Source organism: Xenia sp. Carnegie-2017, unplaced genomic scaffold (assembly GCF_021976095.1).
Source record: "Xenia sp. Carnegie-2017 unplaced genomic scaffold, XeniaSp_v1 HiC_scaffold_22, whole genome shotgun sequence".
NCBI lineage: Eukaryota > Metazoa > Cnidaria > Anthozoa > Malacalcyonacea > Xeniidae > Xenia > Xenia sp. Carnegie-2017.
In genome coordinates, this window is record NW_025813485.1 from 5,892,857 (window position 1) to 5,903,680 (window position 10,824).

At 34.1% G+C, this 10,824-nt stretch overlaps 2 protein-coding genes across 6 annotated transcripts; one reads left to right on the forward strand and one right to left on the reverse strand.

Annotated features, from left to right (window-relative positions):
• The first annotated feature begins 245 nt into the window (after positions 1-245).
• On the forward strand, positions 246-3,327 carry LOC124445314 (common plant regulatory factor 1-like). Of its 2 annotated transcripts, XM_046996031.1 has the most exons (3): positions 246-336; positions 462-573; positions 2,028-3,327. In XM_046996031.1, the coding sequence occupies exon 3, from the start codon at positions 2,075-2,077 to the stop codon at positions 2,882-2,884; it is 810 nt and encodes a 269-aa protein (XP_046851987.1). In that variant the 5' UTR covers positions 246-336; positions 462-573; positions 2,028-2,074; the 3' UTR covers positions 2,885-3,327. The 2 variants fall into 2 exon arrangements, with proteins under 2 accessions (XP_046851987.1, XP_046851986.1); XM_046996030.1 differs by having other exon boundaries at positions 246-573.
• A 163-nt stretch (positions 3,328-3,490) lies between these two features.
• LOC124445315 (transmembrane protein 165-like) lies at positions 3,491-10,733 on the reverse strand. 4 transcript variants are annotated; one of them, XM_046996033.1, is made up of 7 exons: positions 10,410-10,733; positions 7,911-8,545; positions 7,642-7,713; positions 5,255-5,641; positions 4,825-5,007; positions 4,647-4,752; positions 3,491-3,684 (listed from the first exon to the last, which is right to left on the reverse strand). In XM_046996033.1, exons 3-7 carry the CDS (start codon positions 7,645-7,647, stop codon positions 3,620-3,622), a joined length of 747 nt encoding a protein of 248 aa, XP_046851989.1. In that variant the 5' UTR covers positions 7,648-7,713; positions 7,911-8,545; positions 10,410-10,733; the 3' UTR covers positions 3,491-3,619. The 4 variants fall into 4 exon arrangements, with proteins under 4 accessions (XP_046851989.1, XP_046851991.1, XP_046851988.1 ...); XM_046996035.1 differs by lacking the exon at positions 10,410-10,733 and adding an exon at positions 6,210-6,254 and having other exon boundaries at positions 7,911-7,977; XM_046996032.1 differs by lacking the exons at positions 7,911-8,545; positions 10,410-10,733 and adding an exon at positions 6,210-6,254 and having other exon boundaries at positions 7,642-7,770.
• Between the last annotated feature and the right edge of the window lie 91 nt (positions 10,734-10,824).

The following is a 10,824-nucleotide window of genomic DNA, read 5'->3' on the forward strand; positions in this document are numbered from 1 at the left end:
GAGATTTTAGAAAAATCGAAGTATTGTTGTGCTAAGCCACCCCACCAAGAAGTACAGTTTTTTAAGTAAATGTCGTTATCATGAATGAATTTTAAGGGCGTTTTCGCCTACGTCACTCAAGACACATAACCATGACAGAGCACACAATCACTATTTTCTTATTGTAAAAAACAACCTTTCGTCAGGGCACTCATTATTATTCACGACTTCATCGATCTCACATTTTTAAAAACAAAGATCGATACACGTGTAGTTGCCACGTGAACTTTACAAATTTCAACGTGTGCCTGGACGACCCTTGGGAAGTAAACAGATCGGAGAACATATGCATATAAGGTCTTAAATATCATCTATTATTATGACCAGTAGCTTAGTCAATTGCATTTACGAGTTTCTTCGGCTTTAGGTTTGTAATTTGTCAATTAATAACGTCCACACTTGCGACTTTCTGTCATTTTAAGACGAATTATTTGTTCTCGCCGGTTGGCTTTCGTTTCTCCTGCAAGATAGACTGTATATTATTGAAGACGTTTCATTGAATGATTATCCATGGGTAATGAAAGAACTAAGCAAGTAAGTACTGTTTCAAAAATTTAACTCACTCTCCAAAATGTTCTGTGAAAAGTGATATTCTCCGAAGAGAATGTGGAATGAGGGATCGTATGGAAGGGCACCAAATTTTGACAATTCTCATAATCATTCTTACGACTGTCAATTTACATACATATAAGGATTCTAAGAGCTAAATTAATTTCATGGAGCAATTTCATTAACATGTTTTCAATTCACGAGAATTATAAATCTTGCTTTACAACATGAATTTGACACAATCATTTATTTCTACCCGGCTTTTTGTTTACGACGTAAACAGCCACACACAACGGAAAGATGGCAAAAACACCTCTCTACAAATAAGCTTGAACAGGTGGAAATCAAAATTTGATTTGTACTTTGAGTCAATAATCATACTTTAAGTTTAGTTTTCTATTTTTATATGTGTTTGTGTCACAAGTTGAAGAGAGAGAAATGTCATAGTTCGACTGATATTAATCGATAAAAAACAGATCTACATTTAATATTTGTGTTTACAATGGCACGATGAGTACTAGTGTTCATTGCCTGAATGTTTGTGTGAAAAATAAACACATCTGTGTTGTTAAAAGTTAAATAAAATCGTTAAAATGTTTCTGGAGAGCATCGTGAAAAAAAGGTAGCTCGTGTAGCCGCGTCGCCAGTGCGATGTATTTGTTTTGGTCCTTTACATGCGTATCATGACGTCACGTCGCTTCTGTGGCGTAAGAACGTACACGTTCATACATTGCACGCAATGCACGAAAACAATTGCGTAACGGTACTGTATGGACGTACTACGTAAGAGTAAACAAATTGTTCATTTGAATCGTGTTTTAGCAAAACAAAGATTTAGCAAAATTCATTAATTAAAATGCACAAAATTTAAAAACTTTAAAATCAATCAATATGCCGATTTGTGAGAGCATGTTACGCAACGAGCCAAGAACATATTGCGTATAAAAGAGAGCAAGTACCCTCGCATTGTTTTTATTTGCGTAAATTTACAAAATTATCTCTTTCATTTTTGCTCCAGCGTTTTTATGCACAAAGTACCAACCAACAACGGTCTTTGTCTGTCCACGTATTTGATCGTGCAGTGCAATGCATTTTTTCTTTGTTGACTAAACGGCTCCAACAAGAGAACCATGTAGAAATGAATCATTGAATTTACCAGGCAATGCTAAAACGTGCTGGCTACGCTAGAGTATATCAGTCTCAGCCACGGTGCTAAAAGGGGAGGTGGACTGGAGGCGCTTGAGCACTTCCATTCCAATTTCAGCTCGACTTGAAGCAAAGTAAGATGCAGTAAATTTAGTAACTATAAGTCATAGCCACCTTCAGTTCAATTTCGTGGCGCTATCCCCCGGAATCTTTAGAAAACTTTTTGCGTAAGAGGACCACTAAAGATGACGTATTTAGAAAATTCAACATTGAATGTAATTTTTATTATTTAGCATTCACGTGAGTTTAAATCGTTGATGGTTGAGTGTCGCTTCTAAAAATGGTAAAACTGTTTTGTCATCAACTGTTTTTTTCTTTGTCGTATAAAAATCTCTTTAGTGGACTAAGTACAAGCAGTTCTTTATTTGAATACTTCAAAATTGATTTTCGACAACGGCAAAGTCGCGGATTTGAAGGCAAAATCATGGACAAACATAGGCATAAGCAAAACGATCACGCAATCGATGAACAACTGAAGCACTTTGATAAAATACTGAAAGAACACGGTGAAGAACACAATGATTTAACTGCTTTACCTGTGACCACGATTGATCATTCACGTGACGCAGAGTGTCACACTTCATCTAAGCAACATTTAATGCTTGATAAAATCAATGATAAGAAACTTAACCTTGTGTTAGTTGCTACATCACTTGATGAAAAGGATGTCATGACTCAACTCAAGAACACACTTGGTTCTAGTATGATACCATTAAAATTCGGAAAATGTAATTCCATTTGTCAATTAGCAATGAACCCAACCGCGCATAGTGGCCGTCGTTCTCAGGCTAGTATTGGATCGCAAGAAATGAATACAGAAGATGTAACTTTTCGCACAAGTGAAAGGGGTAAAAGAGCACGGAGAATTTCTGAGCCTAATGAAAATGCTAAAGATGGTAAGTATTGGAAAAGACGAAGTAGCAATAACGAATCAGCAAAAAGATCTCGCGATGCTAGGAAAGCACGTTTGGAATGGATCGAAAAACGAACAAAGGAGCTAGAAATTGAGAATGTTGCGTTACGGCAGCAGCTCGATTCTCTGACGCTCGAGGTTTCAAAGATGGAAAACTCTTCACAAAGTTCTAAATGATTGCTTTCTGAAATTTGCCTCGTTTCTGTAAATTATAGGAACTTGCCTGATAAAGTTTGCGTCATTTCTGTAAATAAAATAAACTTGAAATGTTTTGTTTTAAATGCCAATGAAATGTTATACACAGCAATTTTAAGCTGCTCGACATTTCTAAGAACAATTGCTTTCTGTGAAATTGTATTCTTGTTTGTTTTTCAATTTGACTGTGCAAGTGTAGAAGTGTAACAGTGTTAATAGCCTTACGCAAGTTTTCTATATTTATGGTGTAAGTGGCCACATAAATCCTCTTTAGCTCAAAGCGACGTTCATAATTTTGGAGACACATAATACAACCAGAACTGTTAGTAGAATATAGGAGTTGGTTACGAACGCCCTAGCTCTGTGGCATATCAATTGACATAGGTCAACTATTATGACTGAAATTAAACATAGCAGAATTGGCAGCAGTGTTTGAAATGAATACGTCACAAAAAATAACTATGCGAAATACTAATGTTGGAAGGTAGTCTAATATCATACATTACTTCCTACTTCTCATTTATATATATTTTGCAACCCCCAAAACGAAATATGTACCTGTATCCTCATAATATTATTCACTACCACTTGTCACTTGTCAATTTTAATGTCTTTCAAAATTTTAATTGTTACAATTATTAATACCAGTTCAATTATAATATTTATATTTTACAATACTCGTGATAATCGTGAAGCATTTTAAGGCAACCCAACATCTTATGGTCCCAGTAGCAACGATGAAATTGCGAATAATAAAAACACGACACCTCCAACAATTGTAACTAAAAATAGAGAGGAAAATGTTTAAAACTTAAATTTTCACGTTGAATGCATAAGGAGGACGATTAATCATCTTGTTGAGGGTTTGTCAGGCCATTACTTGTATATGAAGGCATTGCGACTCGGAAAAATACTCGGTTTTACACTTAATCCATGTTCTGTCGATTGAAGCAAATACCTACGTTCAACCAACGAACGATTAGATGATTTCGAGACATAAGAAAATTGATGATGCTAACGGAGAATAGAGCAAGTAAAAAACTGAGCTTTTGAAGTGACGTCATCATCAGACTTATATGAGTCTGATGATGTCTTTGGAATAAAGACGAAATATTACACCATCTCTTGTTTCAAACTCTTGTAATATCTTGAATATCAAGAAAACGAGATGTCCCTCTTGGAATTTGTTTTATTTTGTAATGTTTATTAGGGGAAAGATCGTGCAGTATCATCGACGTCAAGCATTACAACACCGTAGTATTTTGCATTGACTAATTAAGAAATAAAAAATGTTTACTGTGTTTGCCCAGGCTCATACAATACAAATCGAGGACATCTTTGGGAGAACTAGAGGGTCCAAAGGCCTAGAGTTGCCCCTGCTCGAAATTCCTCACAAACCTCTTTTACAAAATAACAATAATGCCAAACAGATAAATGTAAAACAAATGTTTCAATATTTCCTCCAATATGTTTTTATGACTGATTTACGAATTGTCTTTAAATCATTGATTTGATTGGTGCGCTCATATCGGTAGGCAAATTTAAAATACTTAAACCAATTAGACGGAAGGCCGAGGTAAACTCACTTGCAATAGCCGGATTAGTGACATTTGTTTTATTCTTCTCGAGTTTATCTCAACATTTTATTGCAAAATCCATGAAAAACCAAGAGATTTCCAATCTCCATAAAACCTCATATTTGGAGTTAAACACCTTTTGATCAAAACATTCATGCCATACTTACCAGTTTTCACTGATATTCTTTGAGCGACAAGCCTTCCACCAATGACAGCTAATCCAGTACATAATGCGTGTCCAATAGTTCCACCAAGCGTTACTCCCAAAACATTCTGTATAAATTTAAATAACCTCAAGCTTAGTATAAGACACATTAGACAACACCTTAATTGTCCAATGCGTACCTCTCTTGAGGCAAGAATTATGGTAGCTAGTTGAGACCTGTCACCCCACTCGGCTAAAAAAGTGAGTGTAAAAGACTGCACGAAAACGGGCGAGACAAAACTGAAGCAACGATTCCGTGTTTTGGTCACAATGATGCCAGGCTCCGGATCTTGGATGACAGACGATCTTGACGATTGTTGCAGCTGTAAGTTCAAAACACCGAAGTTTTCTAAAAGGTTTTAACATTTTCTAGACATTATAGTCGGTTGTGATGTTGAAGTTGAAATATAACTTAAAGCGACATCTTACCCAACGTTCGACGAACGTTGTAAAGCGTTTAAAGCAACTTGTTTATATTTTGGAGATACTAGTGTGAATGTCTTTAAAGTACGACATTTGAAATAGGATAATTACATACAGTATAATTCATTATTAAAATAAGTGAATTACTTCTTCTTCTCTTTTCTTTAGTTCAGCCTGAACCTCCTCATATTCCTCTTGCCCCTCGTTCGGATGCATTTTGTAGCCCTCGTATAACATTTTCAAACCGAAATACACAAACAACGCACATGACACGTAGTACGTCAACTTTCTAGGAATAACAGTGGTTGCAAAACCCAGTGCTGCCGATAAGACAGTCATAAAGCCTAGTGCACTCAGTGCACCCACAAATACAATCAATCGAGAATACTTCATTGCCATTATTGCTGCGATAAAAAATGTCTTATCCCCAAGTTCAGACACAACAATAACGGAAACTGAGGCAACAAAACCGTGAATAAAGCCGTAAAAGCTCCCCAGAGGTAAAAAGGCATCAGTATTCACATCTTCATTGTTCTAGAAAAGAAACAAAGGAAGAAAACTCATGTCATGAAAAATTATGCTTCCATCATAATCATAAAATGAAACTGATTTTTTACTGGTACTTAAAATTTACAAGGATTTTACATCAACCAATAATTGACAAGACAAACATTATTCAGTTAAAGACTTAAAACTATCATTCAGTAAGGACTAAATGTAGTCAAGCAAAATTTGTTTTTAAGATATTTAAATATTTATGATCATTAGAGTTCTCATTGCTAATTATTTTAAATTTTACTAACTAATCAATCTAACATGTTTGTAAATGATGATCGTCCAGGTTAATAAAGTCCTGAGAAGGACTGTTATTGTTGTTGTTGACTGACGTTTCGACAACCTTAGCGGTAGTCATCTTCAGAGACAAAATGAGTCTTCATTTTGTCTCTGAAGATGACTACCGCTGTAACGATACTCCTGGGTTCAAACCATTTACTTTAATCAATCTAAAATGAAAGATTTTTTGAAGTAATTCCTTTTGTCAAAGAATAAAGCAAATCTTTGACTTTAAGGCAGTTAATTGTTTTAAAGTTATGCTGCATACCTGAAGAGCACTTTTATTGCCAAACTGACAAAGAGTTCGTCTGGTCTAAACCAAAGCAATGGACCTGTAGTTTTAGTCATTATTTGATATATATGTTTAATGGCAACAAGCCTTTATGTTAAAGTTACAGTTGTTGAGTTTACTCCACTCTATGATGACTAAAGATAGTTTAAAACTAGTAACAATGTTTCTTGTTTAATAAATTGACAAGTTCAACCACCAACTGATTAAAAAATCAAGTTGTACTATTAACATAAAATTTCTGCAAAATGTGCATCTTGTTTGACTTATGATAGACAAAACAGTCTGCAGTGCATCCCAAAAACAACACAAAATTGCGGTGAGGGGTATAATAATTTCTGGGACATACTTTTTTGCATTTGAAACAAAAGCGAATTGAACAACTTTTTTGTTGTTTATCAGTTGCTTGACTGACTTTTTGCAATACTTGGCACATGCCCCAATAGAAAATATTGTGTTACACGTAAAAATGTGTATAAACACACCATGATTGACTCAATTTCTATTGCTCTAGTAAGACGGATTAAAAACATTTTACATAATTTGAGTTCACCTATTCAAATTCAAAGGTCGTATTACAAGTCATATGACCTTGCATGTCCTCTGTAATGGTAGTTGTACTAACAATCCCAAATTATGAGCTTGAAATAATAAAAATCACCACAAAGTATTCCCCAAAACACAATGTAAAAGCAAATTATTTTGATCTATCCTAGATCCGTACTGCTGACTAAAAGAACCCATAAACCGTAGTACCTATTACAAAGTAAGCCAATGAAAGTTTGGTTTTTCTTAGTAATGAAATGTACTCGAAAGCTTCGGGAGACTTAGTATAAGTCTTCCATTTAACCTCCCTTAGTTTTTGAGTACACTTAATCACTAAGTAAGCTCACTACCATGGTTTTACTTATAATAATATTCATTAAATCTCCACACTTGAAACTAAGAGCGAAAATGCCTAACAACTCACTGAATTCAGTCAATTTCGGTTAGTATGTAGTTCAGTAAATCACAAAAGGTTTATTATATGGTAGCAAACAATACAGAAATCTTTCCCACCTTAACTTATATTCATCACTTTATAATATCTGTATCACATGTTGGCTAATTGTAACAAAAAAATTGCTCGGTCAATGTAACAACAAAACGGAAATTCGATTTGAATGAAAAGAAAGTATTTTTCATCAAAAAGTAAAAACATAAAACGTTGAAAGGGTGATAAAATTAATCAAAAGGTAACAGCTACATTCATGAGTATACCTTTTAAAAAACTTGTAGAGAATAGACAGAATGAAACCAACACAATACTTGGTACAAAGTACATAATTACAGCAACTAGTTGTTTATCATTTCATTATAACAAACTTTAACACCTATTCTTATCCCATTTTTCACCTATTTGATCTTTTACCTGCATACTTCCATTCGCTGGACTTGAGCCACAAGCAGTTTCAGAGATCAAAATGACAAAATTGCAAGCAAATTGCAAGTCATAAAATGCAATGTACGTTGTATCGTAACGTAAGTCATGACCATTCTTATATTTATTATTTGATGAATTCAATTTATTTTCTTTATACAACAGTATCTTTCAACATAAACTTTAACATATTCTTATAATTTCATGATCTTTTACATACTTCCATTTGGACTTACAAGCAGTTTCATTGACAAAATTGCAGCAAGCCTACGTTGTATGTAACGTAAGTCATGACCATTCTTTATTTTATGATGATAATATTCTTTTATCTACGTATTTTATAACTATGTCTAATTTCATTCACATTCATTATTACATGGTTTTCACGCGGTTTACATCGACGATCGTCAATCGCTTCGTTCGTGTGTCCACGTCGGTCCACGTGTCCATTGCACTATGAGCCAGCAGTCCATTATGATTTTTATGAATATACAAGATTTATGGCAAGTATTTGTAAAAGTAAGCGAATTCAATTTGAATTTGAAAACCCTCAAATATTGTAAAATTACCGCAATACATTGCATTCAAGTAAAACTAATTCAACATAAATCTAAATTCTAATAAACTTATTACTCAGTTATTAGTAAAAAATCTTATATTTCATGAAGTATACTTCATGTATCGTTGACAGAGCGAGAAAAATTGATCTCCGTTTATTTTAAAAATAAACTCCGAGTTAAGTCATTCCTGCAAATTCCGTTCGTTTGCTCAAACATACTGTACATGTAAATGTTTTTTAAAACCATCCATCCAGTCAGGGAGCCTGCTTGCAACTCCGTCCAGCTATTCAAATTTTTCTGTGTTCACTAACTCACTGAGAGAAAACAATGGATTTCTAAAAGGAATGAATGATGATATTGCTCAGGAGCCGATTGCACGAAGCCTGAATAGCGTTTCCCATTGTATAGCAATTTTTTTCAAGCTTTTATAAAACCTTTTAACAAGCAAAAAATATAAGATTCGAACTGAGCAATCACTGAAATAAAATATTGTTTCAAAGATAAGAAAATTTCTTTGTCTTAAGAAAAATATAAGCACCTTTTTTACAAGTTTGAAAATTTTCGCTATCCAATGGATAACGCTATCCAGGCTTCGTACAACCGGCCCCAGAAGTTTACATAACAGGACTAAAACTTGCAGGCTGGCTACGCTACATAGACTTGGGCATTATCACAAAAAAGATGGAAAGTTTTGAGAAATACTAAGTTGTATTAAAGTGTAACAACGTATATGAGTGATCAAATAGATGCCCGCGAGGCATTTTAAATTCAAATGGTTCTAGGAGGGAATTTATTCGAAGGTTTTAATTGAAGGAAGCAATCGAAGCATTTATACTGATTATCTTTCACTTTATGTGACCAAATAAAAACAAAACTAAGACTAAATATTCGTTTTGTGAGGTTAATCGATGACTCACTATTACAAATTGGCAATGATATGATCACAATGGTAATGTAGCAGAGAGCATCTGTTAGAGATGGGCGTTTATGAGAGAGAGGCACCTAATTCATTACAGCGTTCATTAGATACGAAAAGTTTATTTGATAGCTTCGCCTGCTCCGGATATAAGGCGTTTATTGGATCATTTACTGTATTTGAGGCTTACATCATATTTAAGGGTCAAAATTTCTCAATCAAATTATTTAAAGTTTCTAGATAATTTTCTTGCAGGAACCAACAAAACATAGGAACAATTCTTTAAAAGATGACATTTAAAGTTCATACACTCAAAAATGTGATTCAAATGTAATCAACCTACTCCGGCAACATGTCATACGGCAAAAACGTCGACTCCATTGTCTGGAACTGCCAAGTGGAGTGTACAGCACGAAAGTGCTGTATCAACATTTTCAAAACAGAATTAAAGCTAAAACAATTTTGTTGAATGTCTGGCATTTTTGCACATATCATATTAACATAAGTTTTCATTATTTCGTAAAAGCACTATTGCTAATGCGCATTTAATATAAACGACAAGTTTTTTGAAAATAGACATGTTTCGACATCTCATGATGCCATCTTCAGTATGAGTGAAATAATAAGTAATACAAGGTTTATATAAAAGTAATATGATACATAAATTACACCAATAAAAAGGAAATAAGATAAATTAATGGGGAGCGTCCGAGCGTATTATAAACTAAATATTGTATTGAATTTAAAAACTTGAACATTGAGGTCAGGGTTACTTTTGTTAATGTGGAGTGCTTCTTTGATTTTAAGGGTGAATGAGGTGTCGGCAGTGTGACTGTGTCGATGATTTTGAAGCAAAAGGGTGAATAGTTGGTTTTACATGAGTGAAATTTAAGAAGATGTCGGTAGATATGAGAGTTTTTGTCTGTTGTGGTATGTTCCCTGATTCTGGTGGATAAATGGCTAAGTACTTTGTACAAGTACTTAGTACTTTGTACAAGTACTTAGTACTTTGTACAAGTGCTTTGTACAAGTACTAAGTACTTTGTTTATTCTTTGACTTCTGAAGACAATTCAGAGAACAGATTATATGCATGGATTTTTTTGTTGTTAAAGTTATTTGTTATTGATAGAATTTTATAAATTATGTAACATAATCTATTTTGAAAAACAAATTACCCATGACAGCTACAAAGTGGAATTGAATTTATCATCAAGAGTCATTTAAGTAGAACTTTATCTGTGTGTACTACAGATATTTTTGGTATTGTTGGTGATTGGCCTACCTTGTTTCGCCCATCAATTCACAATTCACGATAAATTTCAACTGAGTTTAATAGGAATGTGCACAAATCACAAATGACATTAGATATATGCTGATGTAAGACAGGTTTACTTCAAAGATTTCTGTTTTCTAATGTGTTCTAACGTGTTTTGTCTAGGTTACATCGGTCTTATATACTCAAAATGAATAGGAAATTATTTCGTATTTATGACGAAAATACTAAGATAAATAATGCTAACTCCTCCAGCATTCAAGTGCTAAGTTCCTACTGCGCCTTTCGCTGTGGTTGCTGTCACTTGCTGAATCGCTTCCAGAACGTAGGTTCGAACATCCCAGATGGCGATGATGCATTTTTGCTTCCCAATTTCTAATCTAACAAACTGCTAAACTACAATAATTATTTCATGCAAGTTTAC

Excerpts from the sequence above, each read along its gene's own strand:
- LOC124445314 (XM_046996030.1), top strand. The coding sequence starts at position 2,075 with ATGGTAAAACTGTTTTGTCATCAACTGTTTTTTTCTTTGTCGTATAAA.
- LOC124445315 (XM_046996035.1), bottom strand. Across the intron at positions 5,642-6,209 it reads GCAATAAAAGTGCTCTTCAG|AACAATGAAGATGTGAATAC; the intron begins GTATGCAGCATA and ends TTTCTTTTCTAG. Across the intron at positions 5,008-5,254 it reads TAAAGAAAAGAGAAGAAGAA|CTGCAACAATCGTCAAGATC; the intron begins GTAATTCACTTA and ends TTGAACTTACAG.